At 48.4% G+C, this 18,620-nt stretch overlaps 1 protein-coding gene across 4 annotated transcripts; it reads right to left on the bottom strand.

The window, feature by feature from the left end:
* Positions 1–547: 547 nt before the first annotated feature.
* cfap61 (cilia and flagella associated protein 61) lies at positions 548–18,611 on the bottom strand. 4 transcript variants are annotated; one of them, XM_084700769.1, is made up of 26 exons: positions 18,424–18,611; positions 17,997–18,156; positions 17,737–17,887; positions 17,563–17,639; positions 17,236–17,303; positions 17,029–17,149; positions 16,752–16,884; positions 15,769–15,975; positions 15,597–15,647; positions 15,409–15,509; positions 14,829–14,868; positions 14,372–14,511; positions 13,262–13,388; positions 12,772–12,849; positions 12,454–12,660; positions 11,728–11,856; positions 9,135–9,262; positions 6,551–6,643; positions 6,078–6,246; positions 5,543–5,717; positions 3,672–3,958; positions 3,102–3,429; positions 1,965–2,053; positions 1,663–1,868; positions 932–1,028; positions 548–801 (listed from the first exon to the last, which is right to left on the bottom strand). In XM_084700769.1, the coding sequence occupies exons 2-26, from the start codon at positions 18,137–18,139 to the stop codon at positions 595–597; spliced, it is 3,552 nt and encodes a 1,183-aa protein (XP_084556895.1). In that variant the 5' UTR covers positions 18,140–18,156; positions 18,424–18,611; the 3' UTR covers positions 548–594. The 4 variants fall into 4 exon arrangements, with proteins under 4 accessions (XP_084556895.1, XP_084556893.1, XP_084556894.1 ...); XM_084700767.1 differs by having other exon boundaries at positions 1,663–1,871; positions 18,424–18,610; XM_084700768.1 differs by having other exon boundaries at positions 1,663–1,871; positions 18,490–18,607.
* Positions 18,612–18,620: the final 9 nt, after the last annotated feature.

Genomic DNA, 18,620 nt, shown 5'->3' with positions numbered 1-18,620 from the left:
CGGTACTTCTAGTCGGGGGATAACACTATTCAAGAGTGTCGAGATGCAATGTCATGGATTCGTATTTCGAATGCACGTGCTTGTCACATGGGCAAATTATAGTAACCCTTCTTACCTTTAGCTTGCCTAGTTACAGTTTGAACAATCACATACGTTTAGACGCGTGTGGCTATATTTGTTCAATGGCGTGTGCTGAGTAAAGAGGGCCAGTGGAGATATTGCCCTCATTAGCATACAGCTGTAGAATATCCCCCCCTCTTCATACTCACCAAATCCACTTTCATCTATAGACCCATAGCCCATGTCCTATTAGTCACGCTGCCAAGAAGACTAAGCCTTTCAGTCACTACTACAAGTAACTCTGATTATACAGGTGGGTGTAATTCAACAGAGAAATAAAGTTAGGTTACACTGTCTGTAAAAAAAAGTATATTTTCTAAACTCTTTCGAAGGTTGGGAGTCTCAAGCCAAACCTATATAAAGTGATTAGGAAAATCCCAAGGATTGAAATTTTAATCAAAGTCCTTGAAAAGGTTTGTACACAGGCTAGCATTTCTCGATTTTATTGAATTAAAAAGAGTATATTTGGATCCATCAAAGACATCCAGGCTGGGCGTACATGGTCAGATGGTTTGTGTTGTACCTCAGGAAGTTGAGTGTGCTTGTCTTCAGAGTAGCCAGCCCACCGCTCTCAGCAAACACCTTTTTGAGGATCAGCATTGGGTCCTCTGAATCCTCCAGCTTCTTATTCATCAAGCGCTGGACGAAGTGAGGGATGGACTCAACAACTGACATGTTATCCTGCAGGACATAAAAGAGAGACAGGAGCTAATAGGAAGCTTTATTTTGTATTTACTTTAGCCTTTTTTTTTCTTCAGTTCATTGATTCTGGAAGTTAAAAAAGTCCACATGAAAAGAGCGGGATTCTAACCTTCACATTTGTGGATTCCATGATTTGACGCATCTCCTGTTCAAAGTCTGTAAAGCGATCGTGATATATTGCCAAGCACCAATTCTCCCTGAAATAGCTACAGAGACATGACCAACATTAGGACTTTATCATGGAGGACACTGATATTGAAGCCACACATACGCACACAGACAGCGCTGACTGAACACTGCATTCGTCCAACACCCTCATAGCAGCACGCTCAATCAATGATTTGAACGGTTCCCGATGCCGACGTCAGCGACAACAATAACGTTGCGAGTGGCCTCGGCCCCAGCCATGACATGGCCCAGTGAGGAAGCCAGCTTTAAGAAGTGTTAGAAAGCTTCATGAGCACCACAGGGTGGCTAAGCCATTGTCTTCTCACAGACCAGAAAAGCAGATTGGGGACCTGCATAAACAGATTATACCCGGGTACAAAGGGGCCTTATATGTGGGGGTGACTCGTGTTGAAACAAGGTCATCCGCACGCTCAACTCCAGAGCTTAATAGGAGATGAATGTTTAGGGATACATTTTTTGCATTCATTAAAATACAACCATGCTAATATCCTGAAACCTACATAGCCACTGTCTGTTCTCGCCCTATCGTGTCACCAACTAGATGTATATATACAGTATATACATGCATATATACATATATATCACAGTGACACTGGAAGCCTCCCAGATTCTCTGAGCTCTCTATGCGATGCTGCGCTCTGGCCTTCCTACCTGTAGAGGTCGTGAACCAGGCCCTCGTCGTAGCGCGAGCACAGCCGGTTCAGCAGCAGCTGGTGTTTCCCGTAGAGACACAGGAAGTTGGACACAGGGATGGGCTTCTGCGACAGGCAGGTGAGGGTCTCCACCACGTCGTACTGGTTCAGACGCAGGAGGAAGTAGTTCCCTGTCTCTGTGCGGCCGGTCAGGATTTCTCGGCCCTGCTGAGGACACGGCAAGGCGGACTGGTTTTTAACGAAAGAATATACTGGAAGTATAAAGGTCCTATAGGAAGAGTTTTAAAATTGTGTCCATACCGGTTGGCCTGTTGACGGCCCTGTTGCAGATAGCTGAAGGGGGGGTTTGGTAACATGGAGGTAATTGTATCTTCCTGGGAGCTTTCCACCTTTGTAAACAACAGATAAACCAAAACCTTAATTACAAATGTCCTTCAAAGCTTAATGTGTTGTATACAAAAGCAAACCAACGATGACATTGAACTTAGTGTATTTTACAGATAAAAACGAGTTTATAACATAACCAAAACACTGCGAGGGTGGGTGATAAACTCAAACTTAATGTTCTACTGACGTGTTGGCCGTGTCTATAAAAATGGTCTGCTGAACATTGAAAAGGAAAAAATCCTTTTCAAGAGAGCAATGAACCGAAATGTCTCGTGATAATATGGCATTTCTCCTTTCCCTCAACGAGCATCTATGGAAAGGTCAGGGTTATTTCATCATAAAAAAGACAAAGCAAAGTGGTTTTATTGTTCCTGCTTCGCCTGGCATGACCATGTGTACCCTGTGACTAACAATACACACAATAACTCTTTGGGATGATTCACCGTGGTTTGATCATCAAACACAATAAAAAAGGGAATAAGTGAGCAGTCCACAGATTCCACTACCATTGCACAATACAGCACAAATATGAGCTGGGGCACATTCTCCTAGATAAGACCACGGGCTGCTGGAAGAGAGGGTTCCGGCACATCCTAACCTCACATGTACCACACGTGGTTGGTTGATCAAATCAACCAGGTGATAAGAGAAATCTCTGGAGATTCTCCTGAACCAGAACACAGAACCTCAGGAATGATCCTGCACCAGGACACGTAAAGTCCTCGGAATCATCCTAGACCAAAAAACCTTGGAAATAAAGCCTTGGAATGATCCCGGACCAGGACACATCGAACACACGGATGTAGCTTCATGCTAGACCTCTACGGAGTCAGGTGGCTCAGCTGTTCTGAATCGGGCTAGTAATCAGAAGGTCGATTCCCGGCCGTGCCAAATGACGTCGTGTTCTTGGGCAAGGCACTTCACCCTACTTGCCTCAGGGGGAATGTCCCTGTACTGACTGTAAGTCGCTCTGGATAAGAGCGCCTGCTAACAACACAAGAGCGTCTGCTAAATGACTAAATGTAAATGTACATGGGGAGAGCAACGGACCTTGAACCTTAGCCTGCTGGTACATGGGGGTGAGGCGGTCTAGGTCGGCCGGAGGGTTAGTGGCAGGCTCCAGGGTGGGGTCGAACAGGGGCAGCAGGGCCGCCGCCAGCTCCTGGCCCACCTCCCTGGAGCTGAAGTTAGAGTGGGACCACTGGTCGGCGTGGTAGCGCCGGGCAAACTTGGTGAGGGGCCCGGCGGCGCGGATGCTGGAGTCGTTGGTGTGGAAGGTGGAGTCGATGACCAGGTGGCCGTCGTACACCAGACAGGCATCGTTGATGGCCTTGAAGGCGCTGTAATCCACCCCTTTGGAGGACAGGTTCAGGAACACCTAACCCAGCGACAGAGAGGCCAGATTAGGGACAGATGAGCTCGATATCTGACATTCAGAGCTCCTGGATACCACCGCGACAAAGAAGATAAGCTGTCTAACAGCCTAGTTCCAGATTTATCGTTGTTGTCTACACCCAACCATATGTCAAGCATGGATCTGATTCTGTCCCCCAACCGAGGCTTAACTTTGGACAGTAAGATAATAACGCGCAGGTCAACATTCGTAAACCCCCGACTCACAGAGCACCGCAGCAGCAGGGGGTCACCGGCGGCGGTGAACGACACCGAGGTGAGCGGCTCGGGGTCCCGCCCCTCGTTCATCTGCGCCAGCAGGCAGCCGTCGTGCACGTGGACCTGGCTCTTCTCCAGGGCCTTCCCCACAGCCTTGCCCACGGCGGGGCTGTCGAAGCAGGAGCCCTCGGACGGCGGGCGGACCAGGTGGATGCAGGAACCGGGGATCCTCATGGAGAGAAGGGCTTCCACGCAGGTGTACGCATCGAGGCTGTGGCCGTAGACTACGACGTCGCCTACGGATGGGATTTGACAAAAAATTAATGAATCATCCGGCATAAGACGAATAGGTGGTGTGATGCATAGGGAGAGCGAGGGGGGGAAAAAAAAGCACCTACAAAAAAAATAAAAAATTGTATTTTGATTCTATTTGAAACTATTCTTATTCCACAGATGCTATCTGTCTGAAGAAGGTCCCTTGGCAACAGAGTGCAAGACAATTAAACAACCCTCCCCCCCGATCAGTGCTCTTGTTGGTGGATAGCAGAGCGGCTGAGGCGAACAATGGGCCCTCGCATTCCTCCAGCACAGCCTCTTTGTGCTAAAAGGCATGCCTTGATCATGAAAACCGCGACGATGCATGCTAATAATGATGACAAGGCGGACAAGGGGAAATCTACATGAGTTTAGCCCCCGGAAAACCTATCCCTTTGATGCGTGTGGTCGGAAGTGCCCTTACTCTTTCTCCAGGCTGCACGCTTCCTGCTCTTAGGCTAATTATCTGAAATTGGAAGGCCGCCGCTCGACGCATGAAGCACAGGGTCCGTCTGCTAAGAATAACCCTTAACCCTGTGTGATTCAGACAGCATGGATTACCTCCAGCTAAGAGCGCAAATTGAATTAAGGTTTGAAATTGAAAAGGAGAATGCCACAGTCCACATCTGGAGAAACTGAGTGCAGGTACTCAAGTTATAAAATTCCCTGACAGCAAAATATTTTATTTGTGGTTGTACTGTATCCTATTACTGGTTTTGAAATGTCTACTGTACCGCACTTATAAGTAAATAAGCAACATATTTCAGCAGCGAGCTCACTGGACAGAGCGCTGTGGTGTCCTTGTCCATGGTGCTGAAACAGGGATCGAGTTTAGCAATAGTTGCAATTTGGCATCTTTCTGAGAATCTGAACGTTCTTATACCATTCTTCATCTTCTGTTTAGCACGGCTAGAGCTCTAGACTAGAGGGTAACCACATGCAAATGCATTTCAAAACAATGTTCTTTCTTTTTTTTAATAGTGATGCACTCAGCTTTTATGATTTGCATTTACTAATTATTTCCCCCATAATGAGCAGGCCTCCTAATTAGTTAATATAATACGCTTAATCTGGATCACTGCACATCTTATATTTCTTCCGAGAAAAAAAGATTAATTTTGCTTAATGACATTAGCCTTTTCATATGCAGAAGAAAACCTTGCCTCTCGGAAAAATTGACATGATCCTGTAAATGGATGGAGCAGGCAGTCCTGCTGCAACAGGATGAAAGATCTTCTTATTGACTAATTAGGTCCTCATTATTCATAGGTAGTTGAACAGTTGATTAGCTGAATAATGACATACTGTTAAGGAGATTCATGTTAGGGGGGGGTATCATGCTGATAAGGCTTCTACCTGAATGCCTTCTGAAATGTTAAGATTTACATGTGAAGTATGCTCAAAGACGTCTTGTGATTGGTCTACATACATCATGCATATGGGTGCCTTGCCGGTAGTAGGGGACAACAATGTGCTTCAAACTGAAGTGTGCGCTCAAGGTCAAACGATTCCCTCCCGTTTTCTCCCGCACAACACGACGCCTGCCTTCTAAAGCCCCCATGTACCGTTCAGATCCGGAAGGTTCTCCTGCAGCCAGCGGTGCACCTCCACACAGTCGCGGTGGTCGTTGAGGGTGAACAGGTTGGAGGGAACCTTCCCTGTGTATCTGCGGCCGAGCGCGACTGAGAGCCCGCCGCTTGTAGTCGGCTGGTTTACATCCACTCCACTGGGACAAGGAACCTGTAGGGAGACATTCATTCATGATATTACGCCGTGTTTTTCGGCTTCTTTTACTTGCAACAAAAAGACCAAAAGTGACGCTTTACCCATAAACTAATGTTAACGGTGACTACTCCAGCATAGGACAGCAAACTCAGTAGATGGGGTTAGAGGCTGACAGTGTTTATAAAGACACCAGGCGGAAAGTATGGCACACGGTGACGTGTGTCAGATGGCTGAGCGGTTAGGGAATCGGAAGCCCCCTACCTGCCTCAAGAGGAATGTCCCTGTACTTACTGTCAGTCGCTCTGGATAAGAGCGTTTGCTAAATGAAGTAATGTAATATGGGTGATGCCGCGGTGCTTAAGCTCCAGTCCTGACCTGGTACTGTTGGCCGGTGCAGAGCAGGAGGTGGTCGTACGGCACCTTCCTGCCTCCTGACAGCAGCACGTGATTGGCCGCTCGGTCGATCCCTGTCATCTGGCCGGTCACCACGTTGACCCAGGAGCGGAGAGAAAGCTGGGCGTGGTGGCGCTCACTGTAGCTATGGCTGTGGGAGGAGTTCAGACAGCAGTTTAATGCCAATGGACCTGCTGTAGGTACTTTACATTTTCTAGAGCCTGTTCTAGAATGGCTCCACTGAACATCCTGTTTGTGTGTATATGTAGATTTATTTCTGGTAATAATACTAGTATACTTATACAAAAACATATACTGCCATGTGTATGTATACAGCGTGTGAGTGTGTGTCTGATCATCTTAATAATAGAAGTTACAGAACATACTGTCATGGTCGATTTGGATGGAGCTGTACATGCGACGTAAACACTCAAATGCAGAAATGTGGGTCTAACCTTGTGGACAGAAAACCCATATGTTCTCCCGCGTAGGATCCTGGAAATCCATGCGTGGAGATCAAAGTCATGTTGTTGAACCTAAGATGTGGACTGCAAAACAAATACCACATGAAATAGAAAGGAGAATTGAAATTGTGCGGCTTCGAACAGGAATTTTTGGCCCAGAAATGGGCCTGTCTCAGGCATGTGGAGGGCCATTTCCACAAGATGTGTGCTCTCTGATACAGTAAAAGTTATTATGAAAGGGGAAATTGATTTTCGGAGAAATGATCTTATACCTCAACACAAGTGCCACACAACCCGATGATCAAAACAGTATCCCACCAATGATTATCTCCTAGTTCCTGCTCTATCCGGCCCAGAGAATTAAATTAGGGACCCCTGATTCCTGGAAGAACACAAAAGAAAAGCGCTTGCAAATAAGCCCAGTGTATTTCTCGCCGTGCCGCTATTCACGCCGAATCGAAGGGGTGCAGATGCAACCGAATGCATGCATCCACATAGGTCTGCGCACATTCCTTTTAGTTTGCTAAAAGCTTCGTAATGAAAGCCTACACTTTGTCAGATCCCCCCCCCCCCCTCCTACAGCCTGTAGTGTCCCTCTTGTATGTTTACTCTCATGAGTGTAAAAAAAAAAAGGGGTCTCTTGTGATGTAAATGACCTCTTTTGTCAGTGCCAAAAGGACATTATCTGTCTCCGTTGGTGATATAAGCAACAACAACAAAAAAGGGAAAAAAAAAGAAGCTGTGAAGCCGGGTGAAAAGGAGGACGTGTGCGTCAACCAGACCGTCTCGTTGCGTCACGGCCTGAGATCACCTGCAGGTCTTCCTTTTTAAGGAAGAAAAGTGATTGATCTTCCCCCGGGTAATGGATGTCCTGAATGTGATTAGCGAGTCCTGTGTACAGGGAGAATGATGTGTTTCCAACAGGAGTTAGCAGATGTCTCCCACCACAAATATCCTTTGTTGAATACTCAGGGATACTGCGGGGGGGGGGGATGTCAACAAAGTGTACATTTATTTATTTTGAATGAATGACTCGCGTTTCATGATCATACTTTTAAGCGTTGGAGCCATAATCCACGGTGCACTTTCTAGTACGTGTACAATTATAAATCCCTGTTGTCAATCAAACTCTGCTGGTTAATCTAAGCCAGAGGGCAGGTTTAAGGCACAGCACTGAGGCATTTAAGACCCCCTTATTGGTGTCTGGACGTGATGAAATTGCCAGCTTCTGGATTGGGGCTGTTATCAGGCCGTGACAGACGGCCATGTTGACCCTGCCCCCTGACCAAGGCGTCGAGAGCCTACCCCCCCCCTCCACCACCCCCTCCACACACACACACACACACACACATCTTTATCTGTTTGTCCTGCTTCCTCCTCTGACCCTGTCCCCACTAAGTAATGGAGAGGGTAGTGTGCATGTGAGGGGGCTGTTGTGTGTGTGTGTTTGTGTGTGTGTGAGGAAGGGTGAGGGGGGATCTGGCCTTGCAGGACCCAGGGTAAAGCTGGAGGCCAGCCGTTTGGGCTGTGCTGATAAGAAAGGGCTCCAGCAGGCCAGCGCTGACCCATTACTCAACCCGGCCACTGCAGCGCCCTTCTCCCCATTAGTTTAGTGGACACTAACTGCCTCATTAGTCAACTCATTAGTGACAGCAAACACAGATCGCTGCAGAAGATCCCTGACAGGAGAACAGTGGAGTGGCTAATTAAAGGGCCAGCGCCCAGCTCTTCTGAATGCCAGCCTCGGGGCAGCTGTGTGCCCGCTGCCCCGCCCCAGCGCCTGCCTGCCAACCCCCCCCCCCCCCCCCCCCCTGAGTTATGCATGCTCTTCGCTTTCACTTCCACACACAATGACCCCCCGGTTGCCTGGCAGTTATCGGCCTCGCAGCAAATCGGCAGGCCTCACTTCCTTCATTGTTTAGAGGGACAGTTAATCTCAAAGCCGGGGGCTGAATGCAAACATGTAGCGCCTCCGCATTGTGCCAAAGCTCTGGTGACATTTCGAGAGATTGGATTCCTGAAATAAGAGAAAGGGACAAGGACAACAAGTACCCACTCTTTCTAAGAGGGCTACGTACTCTCAGGACAGGTACTGTGCTATCTGGACTTGAAACGTTTTCCGAGGTGTCCACAGACCTATTTCTCGGAATCGTGTTCTGATTTCTAATTCAACAATGATGATTAATAATCAAAGGCCTTGATGAGCTTAATCAGGTAACTGCAGTGCTGGGCCAGATGCTGACCCATAATGCATGGCTCCTGGGAGAACAGCTCAAGTGACACAACACAAGTCTGGTCCCTTGTTGTGAGATGAGGACGGGGGGGAAATGGTATTGCTTTTGCGCGTGTTGCTTCGGGTTGGCTTCTAAACCCCCCGTTCATACGTCTGCTAATCACGGCTCCAAAACCTGCCCAATCTGCTCCTCTAAGACCTGCATGTTACTTCACCTGATTATAATTATCAAAGTGGTGTCTTATTTTACTGACGCACACACACACACACAAAGCCACACACACCACACACAAAAGCACACAATATGTCCGTCTCTTGCCTTGTACGACAGGGAATCCTTACCAGAATGCAAGCACCTCCAGGAAGGCTAGCCCTGTGTCTGACGCCCCCACCACCACGATCCTGGCGTTGACGGTGACTTTCGGTTCCATGGCTAGCTTCCTGTTGATGTGGTTGAGGGCATATGGAACCTAATGGGATAAGCATGAGAGATTCACAGTCAGACTCACCCCGTCCAAATAGGACGTCTTTCAAGGCCTCCGTGATACAAATGAGGCAGAGCCGTCAGTCACTTTGCTACTCGAACAGATACCACCATTTGAACACAATTATCAAATTCCTAAAAGCACTAAGAATAATGTGCTCAGGCAAGTTCCATTTGGAGTGTATTTGAATCGCAAACAAAATGTCTGAAGTGCAGAGATGGGCATCTCTCTAAGGCACTTAGCTTTCGAAAACAGAGTGCCAGCTTTTAGCCAAATTTTGCACCAGCGTTCACACCCGTAACATGGAAAAAGGCATTTAGGAGTTTGGACCCAATTAAATATGGCACACAGCATTTGAATAAACTCAGAGAACATTGCGTATTCCACATCATTTCCCTACTCTTCACATGACGCTGCAGTTAGACTGGAAGTTACTATGGAAAATAGCAGCATGGAACAACTATCTTTAGGAACATTGGGATTAAGAAACCTGGTTGGTGGAATTCAATCCTTTTAGTTCCCCAGTGGGGCCTACCCCCTCCTAAAAAGATCTAAGTCTGATCTTATGAGGAAATAGGATCACAACCGTTCATTAGGGGTGTAACAATACATGTTTTCATACAGAACCGTCGTGGTACGGATTGGTGCGTGCAGTCAGACAGAGAATTCATACGCTAGTCACAGGCTTTTCTACTTTATGGAAACTGATAATGAGGTTGATCTCAGGTTCAATCTTCCCTCATCTGTCTGTAGTTTAGTCCCGAGAGTTGGAGAAATGCTCGAAGCCAACAGGCTAGATAGAGCGAAAGGCAGTTTGTCAGCACTCCAAATGTAAAACAGGGGCACTCATTGGACAAATATCTGAAAAGTCCCAAATGGAAAATGTTAGCCATTTTCATAGTCGTGTGGTAGACCAGCCATTCATGAACACATTAAGATAACGTTTAGGCTGTGGTACTGAATATGAAATGAAACCAAGCATTTAGAATTTGTTGCTTTTCCCTGCTGAACTCGTACCGACCCATGACCCCAAAACCAAGGTGCATACCGAACCGTGACTTCTGCACCGCTACATACCAAGTCTAAACAACTACAAGTCGTCAAACAAGTAACCGCCAACGCCATTTTTCGTTGTTGAGAATGAGCATGAGAATCAGTGAAACACGCCAGCCAGCCCAGAAGAGGCAGCGTCATGTGGCCAGGTGCGGCCTTCCCCAACCTCGCAGACACGCGTGACACAAATGGCACCGGTGCTGCGGCCACCGTCCTGTGTGTGTGTGTGTCTGTGTAATATGATCTGGTATTGACAGAGAGGGAACAGGTGTTTAAAATCTGATTAAGCCAGCAGTGTTGCGGCCCTCGGGGCTTACATCAGGAGGCTGGGACAAAGCTGCCACGCACATCCCCTTCTCTTATCTACGCGGCAGCCTGGAAAGGATGGTTGCCGTGCTACCAGAGCACCCGACTGGATGGGGGTGGAGCGTCGTGCGCAGGTGTGCTGCGAGGGGGGCGGGGGAGGGGGGTGTACAAGGTTTTGTGACACGTGACACGTAAAACACGTCAGCGAAGATGCGAGCGCGAACATGCGAGAGGACTTGTTGCATAACCGGGGCGGGGGGAAGAAACCAGTGGTTTCGGACCCACGGCACGTACCGGAAAAGGGGCTCACGAATCGCCAAGCAGCGACACGCGCACGCACAATGTCGGCACTGGGCCCACGTTGTCTAATACACCCATTCAGACTGAGTAGGAGCAGACTGAATGTGCAGCTTATTACGCCCGAGACTGTCCAGTCCACTGAACATGAGATGAATGAAAAGATGCTGCTTTACCTGTTAACCGGCAGCAGCGAACATGACTAACCATCTGTCAGAGGAACCATCTGCCACTCTCCTCCACCCCGCCCCCTTCGAAGACAGCCCGAGGCCGTGGGTGGAGACTGGCTGTGTGGGCTCATGTGGAAGAGTGGGGTTGTCCTGCTCCCAAAACGGGCTCCAACGTTCATTGACAGTTTCCAAATACACCAAATTACGATCATAGGGCCGTTTCCGCTGAGGGTGCTAAATGTAACACTATTTGACGTCGGACGTCTTCTCAAGCCAGGTTATTTTTGTCTTTTTATTTTTTCTTCCTTCTTTCGATTGGATCGTTCGCATGGACCAGCGTTGTCATTCTCAACCATTCAGCCATTCTCAATGGCATTGTCCTGGTGTGAATACATGAGCATTCAGTTCAGTCCACTCCTCGAAACCTGACCAGGGCGACAGCAACTGTAAAGCAGTGCCCTCTTGTGGTTAACCGAGTTACGACACACATCTCCCTCCCCTGTCCCCGGTTTCTCGCATAATCTCCCTCTTCCTCTCATTCTTTGAAACGAGAGACCCAGAGTGTTTGCCCATCTGCAAACTCTGGCATGCCAAGACCCTTCCACCAGCTGCTGCCGTGCCCACCTGGTCCTTGGTGATTTGTTTGGACGGGGCGTTGATGCCCAGGTCCTCCAGAGGGTAAACAATCTGGCGACGTGGGCGCACGGGAACCATGGCGCTCAGGACAGAGGTCAGGTAATGGGCGCAGGAGTTCTGGGGAGAAGGGAAGAAAAGGGCACAATATCAGGTGAAGTGAGGGCAACTCACCTTTTGGGCTAGACCAAATCCGAGGCTGCGGGGGTGGCAAGTCACAGCTGCTAAGGTTAAGTCGCTAATAAGCCCTCGTGAGGAGACTGGCACAAGCGATGTACATCCCTAGACGTGCATTTCCAACCGAACAGAAATCCCCCCCCCCTTGACCACGGTTGGCAAATTCCCGCTCTCAAACCCGCTTCCCAGAATGCCACGTGGCCCCTCTCTTCTCGTTCGGTTCTCCCATTATTCTATTTACACCTCCTCCTCCTCCGATCTGGTGCATGTTTTGCGAAAAGTTAATTAGCAGAGGAAGTGGAGGCTTCCACTGCGGCGGTGAGGGAACGTCTCATCAGGGTCCAAAGAGGTGGAGCCGGCACATCTGACAGCACCTGCTGCCCTGAACCCGAGAGGGAGACGAAGAGGCCCGAGCTAACCGTAGGAGGAAGCCCGTCACTAATGAATATCTCTGACTGAGCCCACATACTACAGACTCGGTGCACGGGTGAAGGGCCCGCGAAGGCCTGGATGTTTCAGTCTGGCGATCCGCCGGCTCACCTTCTGCCTGTGGCAGATGGGGTAGATGGGGTAGTAGAGGCAGGACTTGTGGGCCAGACGCAGCACCTCCTTGAGGAAGTGTTTGGCGTAGTGCTGGAAGATGGGGCTGAGGGCAAAGTGGGCCAGCTGCGCGTGCTCCTCGTAGCGGTGGTGGCTGAAGTAGATGAAGTTCTCGATGTCGTAGTTGGCGCGGATGAAATCTATGTCCTGGGGGGGTGGGGGGGACAGGGGGTGGGGGGGAGATTTGAGTCAGCACGTCGTCGGGCAGCCATTGGCCGACGCTTGACGGTGGGCCGGAGCGAGTGAAACTGGAGCTACCTCCTCGTTTCTGGTGATGATGATGCCCACGACTTGGTCCTGCACTGTGGCCACAAACGCCTGGAGGGGAGTTCCATCCTAAAGTAAAAAGAGAGAGAGAGCGACAGAGAGCGAGAGCGAGAGAGAGGGGAGGAAGGAGATAAAACAAGGATGAGAACCTCTAGGGCTCAGGACACAACACAGGGTCCAGCCAGCTCGGTGATTATGTGAGCGCGGTTCCATCCTCATCTCAAAAGTAATTATCCGTGTTGGATCTGTGTCCTCGCTGACAGCTGGGGTGTCAATCACAACATCAAACATGTTTAACGAGATAGCAATCGCTCTCGTTCATTGAGAATTTCCCCTGGCTATTATAAAAACAAACGCAATCATCTATTGGAGCCCTTGTTTCCGACTGAGTGATTGATTGGAAATTCTAGACAACATTGTAGATGGCCCATTTGTCCATTTTCCAAGGCTGTGGTCTGGTTCCCTGGGTCCTGTGACTGACCGGGTCTCTGCGGGCCTGACAGAACACATCCAGGTCGTTCAGCAGGGACTCATGAAGAAGGAGCTTCTCCACCATGGCGCAGATGGAAGGCCTGTCAGCAGACACGGCCACCCTCACCTCGAAGGTTCTGCGGACACAAAACAGAAGAAAACTCTCGGATCTCCAATCCGATTTCTATTGATCTTGAGAAAATCCTAGATGCACCCGTTAGATGTTGAGCTTGGTTTGGAGCTAATGCCGTATAGAAGATTGTTGTTTACCAGATAACAATTATGTATATTCTATTTGGACAGTCTGATGCTGGAAGAATGTTTTGGCCTCATATCAAATCTCTTAAAAGGTGCAGACTTCCTGCAGCTAGCTTTCGCTGTTGTATCTGAATCTGGCCCCAGATCGGGTACAAACTTTAATCAGATAAGCGTATAGGGTGTGATGGTGGGGGTGGTGGGTGTGGTGGTGGTGGGTGAGGTGGTGGGTGTGGTGGTGGGTGTGGTGGTGTGTGTGGTGGTGTGTGTGGTGGTGGTGGTGGTGGTGGTGTGTGTGGTGGTGGTGGGTGTGGTGGTGGTGTGTGTGGTGGTGGTGGTGGTGGGTGTGGTGGTGGTGTGTGTGGTGGTGGTGGTGGTGGGTGTGGTGGTGGTGGTGGTGGGTGTGGTGGTGGTGTGTGTAGTGGTGGTGGTGGTGGGTGTGGTGGTGGTGGTGGTGGGTGTGGTGGTGGTGTGTGTGGTGGTGGTGGTGGTGGTGGGTGTGGTGGTGGTGGGTGTGGTGGTGGTGGTGTGTGTGGTGGTGGTGGTGTGTGTGGTGGTGGTGGTGTGTGTGGTGGTGGTGGTGGTGGGTGTGGTGGTGGTGGTGTGTGTGGTGGTGGTGGTGGTGGTGGTGGTGGGTGTGGTGGTGGTGTGTGTGGTGGTGGTGGTGGTGTGTGTGGTGGTGGTTGGTGTGGTGGTGGTGGTGGGTGTGGTGGTGGTGGTGGGTGTGGTGGTGGTGGTGGGTGGGTGTGGTGATGGGTGTGGTGGTGGTGGGTGTGGTGGTGGTGGGTGTGGTGGTGGTGGGTGTGGTGGTGGTGGGTGTGGTGGTGGTGGTGGGTGGGTGTGGTGGTGGTGGTGCTGGGTGTACTTGAGCAGGCCGGAGCGGTGGAAGATGTAGAGCTCCTGGGGCAGACTGCTGGTGTGGCGTGGCACCACCCTGAGGAAGCTCTGGAGCAGGGGGAACTCAGGAGCCAGCTTGGGCACCGTGATGACACAGAAGTCCCTGTCCTGGAGGGCACCAGGAGACTGGCTTCAGCACAGTTTTCAACACATAACCTTTGATTGTTTGCTTTTAGAGGACGAGTGTCGAAATATAGACTGTAGACATGTTTGCTGGGTATCCAAGAGCCATGCTCAGAAGCTCACCAGATATCTGAGCTATGATGTTGCTGCTGCACAGTGTCTTGGAAACATAAAGACTGTTCCATGGCACTATGCACTGTATTACTGTCAGAACTGCACTTTGAGTTCTTGATGATTTGCTGCACTTACCATCAGCCCCTTTTCAATGTTGCTAAGATCAGACAAACATGTGCGCTACTTACAGGGAAGAGCTTGAATATGTTGGGGAGAAAGTCCATGGATCTGTTGGAGGAGGAAAAGGGGGGAGGAGGGGGAGTGGGGATCAGAAAAGAAAAAGTGAAGTGAAAACGTACCTTTGCCAAACCCTGACTCTGACGCCAGAACGGAGATCACAGAAGTGGAACAACTGGCCAAGCAATCTGCCCGTTTTAGCTCAATGCCCATTGGTCAAAGCTTGACTTCTCTCCTTCAAGTTGCTGTCACTTTAAGCACCACACTCATTAATTACATGCTCACTCTCGGTGGGGAGCGACTGGGGCCCATATTCTGTAACAGCTGGGCAGCAAGGCGACAGAGAGAAGGGCTCAGCATGAGCCAACTAACAATCAGTGTCTCTGCTTCACACAGCACATGACTGATACACACTGGATGTACGCCATAGCATGTGAATGGCTACTTCCAACCATTCCGAAAGTGGAAAAAGCTATATTACAATTTGCATATTCACTGTATGTGAATGTACTGAATTCTGGGCTTAAAAATATCTACAAGTAATTAAAAGTGTTGTGTAATTTTCTGTTTGTGACTTTGGCCTGAACTTACCTCATTTCAAATTTCTTGTCGATGACAAATAGCTGAACACAAAAGGCGTTTGGTGTTTCTGTACAGTCTCTTGGTCCATGACCATCACCGGAAATCCGAGACTTTATTGAACAACAACAAATGTGACTGATAACACGAAGAGGAGTATAAATCAAATAAAGCCTTTTAAGATGAAGACAGTTAATTACCTCTGAGATTTCACAAGGGACCTCCGTCACACCTTCATTTTCCACTGGGTTCTTTGTTTTCGAACACAAAAACAATGAACAGTGCATTTCATACATAAACAGACACGGGTACTGTACTGTGATGCTTGGAGCTCTCAGCAGGTCCATCCCCTTGGTTCGAAACATTCAGTACCTTTTCTGCGTGCTCCAGTGGGTGTCCTGGCTTGGATTCCCCCACACTGTGACTGCCCTCCTCTGGGGGGTCTTGGGCAGGCTCAGGCTGGTCTTCTGAGCATGGCTTGTAGAGGCCATTAAATGGCCCGAGCTCAAAACACTCATTCAACAGCTTCAAATTGATGTCACCACTCACACTGATGAAACCAACGGCCAGTCCCTCGCTCTGTGAAAAAACAAACAAAAAAAAAACACACAAAAAAAACAAGAACATGCATTTATAGCACACACGTCACTGATTATTATTCCCTTCAATGCACAAAACAGAGATGTAGCAGCACTCTGACAGCTTTCACTTGAACAACTGTAGGTTCGCCTTGCAAAATGAAAGGTTTGCAAATGGCAGAGCCGGGGCGCCCAAACTCTAATCCACAGTGCTGTTTGTGGAATAATTGATGATTTTCCACAGAGGAAGAGGCGGTGGAATCCTCCAGGGCAATGTTGCGATGTCTGTTCTTTGAACGGAGAACACATTGAAACAAAACCTCGAAAATGCTACAGATGTCTGGACACAATATGTTTAGTGAGAGCATGTCTTGGCAGACGATCAACTCCCGTCTACCATATGCTGCCATGAACACATGTCAGCCTGAGCTGCTGGGGTTGGGGTGGGGCGGGGGTGGGGGGATCTGTCAGGTTTCAGGTCCTGGGGGAAAGTATCCCAGCAGGATTTCTGTGAACGGGGCTAAAGCATCTGCACTACTGCTATAAATTTTTAAACAGCCTTCCAACATTGACAGCAGATTTCAATGTTTGATGCTAACGAGGAAATAAAAACGGAGAAAACGTCCGAAAAAAGTCAACGGCACACTCTATCCAAAGTGCACACACACACATTTTTCCAACCTGCGGTTTGGCAAACGTTGACTAAGTAGCACTTGGAAAAACCAACATCAGAGACTTGCATGACAAAACCTAAATCGATCCATTCGCATCACTGACCTCACAGACGGCTGCGTGGTTTTCCTCGTCCTGCGCCTCAATAAGCTCAGCCAGGAAGTAGGGTCCGTAGGAGCCTGTGAGGGCCTTGGTCTGCTCTGAGCAGATGTGTGTGAGGTCATCATGATCCTCGATCCTGCCACATGGGACTCCACCATCAGCCGTGTGCCACCATCGGGGATCATCACGCATCAAACTTGAACATATATAGCTAAAGAATACATCCATTCAAAGGAAGATCTCTTTGCTACAGTCAGTGAGATGAATTGATAGTGCCGACCTTGCTCTCCGGACATATAGCCTTGGACAGTAGTTGTGTCTTTGGCACACAAACGCCAAGCACTGGACCTTGGAATTGCTGACTCTCTCCATAGGCTCAAATATCTCCAGCAGGGCAGGCTCTGAGAACATACAGTGAGTATTGTGTTGGATGCCCCACAAGCAGTTTAATACAGAAAAGGTATACCGATATCACCAGACATCTCACCTATGCGGGCCTTGTTTGGAGTGACCAGGTAGATGTACTCAAGTTCTGTGATAGCATTAAAGACAGTTCTGAAATGACATGTGTTTATATCAATCTGTCAGGGGGGAAAAACCTTGCAATGAATTCACATCCTGAGTATCAAGACCGACGGCTGTGATTACACATTTGATGTAATGTCTGTGGAATCAAAGCAGACAAAGATTGTGCTCTGTTGGAATGATATTGTATCATCAGTTGCACAAACTAGATTCCAACCCAGGCTAAGTACATTATGTGAAGAACGAAGTTATTCCAAGTTATGTTATCATAGGATCTGGAACTCTTTACCTTATTATCTCTTTTGCACTCCCAACAGAGTAGATTGGCTGAGCCACAAAGAGATGCAAGAAGAGCGTGTTCAAAGGCTGCCGAAAGGAGAACGTCAAAACTGTTCAAATCATCTCTAAACAAGTATAGGTAAATAGAACAACAAAGTTCAGCATCGTTACGCCTAATACTGACTGTGCATTTTTCCGCTTTAAAGTGATCATGCATCAGTGGCTCCCAGGAGGCTTGATCCACAATGTCACCGAGTGGGTAGTCCAAGAAAGCAGCATGGGCCAGAACTTCACCCATGGCATTGTTCAGGCTCACTGCCAGATTGGCCTTTTCCCTGAAAATAGCAGACTTTGACTTCCTACCTACTAGTATTTGTGTACTCTTGATTTGTGGGCTTTGAATTAGTCATATAAATATTTTGTAATCTTTAACAGAATACTCACAGTAGATGAATGACATTGACCCTTCCAAACACTGACACAGTGGCAGGACTTATGAGGCTGTTGATCTGTGGTGCATCAGCTGACTCAGTTCGTCTGACGCTCACAGTCTCAACATTGCCACCTGCTGAAGTTATTGTCCTCATATCGGTCTGAATGTATACTAAATCAGAAAGAAAGTTAAAATCAAATTAAATTAAATGTATTTGTATAGCACTTTTTACACGCAAGCATGTATCTGAGGGCTTCACATACGCCCATAAAACTGCACCTCAACCAACCTAAACCCTCAAGGATGCCGAATAAAACATGCCGAATTATAACATAATACTAAGTTGTGCTAGTACTCTGTTAGCAGTACAGTAAAGTAACCCAGTAGTCAAGTTAGCCAACCTGCTATCTAACAACAAGCTTGCTGGCAGTCACTTACCGCTTTTTACTTAAAACAATGCCATATGCATTATGTTATCTGCGTAACAGCGTAAACTGTGCTTACGTTGCAAATTGCAAACTGATGTGCCACTTTCGGTATATTCTGTAAACTGTTTTACACTTTGCTAACTGAAGCTAACTTAGAAAAGGATGGTGGAGTAACCATAGCAACAGAATGCCTGACAGCATCGGGGT

The sequence above is a fragment of the Hypomesus nipponensis genome, chromosome 6, assembly GCF_054491055.1.
Source record: "Hypomesus nipponensis isolate SF chromosome 6, ASM5449105v1, whole genome shotgun sequence".
NCBI classification, from domain to species: domain Eukaryota; kingdom Metazoa; phylum Chordata; class Actinopteri; order Osmeriformes; family Osmeridae; genus Hypomesus; species Hypomesus nipponensis.
This window is presented reverse-complemented; position numbering and strand designations above follow the sequence as displayed.

What these genes read in the sequence shown, in the direction of transcription:
- cfap61 (XM_084700767.1), bottom strand. Translation starts at nt 18,139, where the DNA reads ATGAGGACAATAACTTCAGCAGGTGGCAATGTTGAGACTGTGAGCGTC. An exon ending in ACCACGCAGCCGTCTGTGAG is followed by an intron (nt 15,976 to 16,751) that starts GTCAGTGATGCG and finishes GTTTTTTCACAG; the next exon opens with AGCGAGGGACTGGCCGTTGG. An exon ending in CCATCTGCCACAGGCAGAAG is followed by an intron (nt 11,857 to 12,453) that starts GTGAGCCGGCGG and finishes CCTTCTCCCCAG; the next exon opens with AACTCCTGCGCCCATTACCT.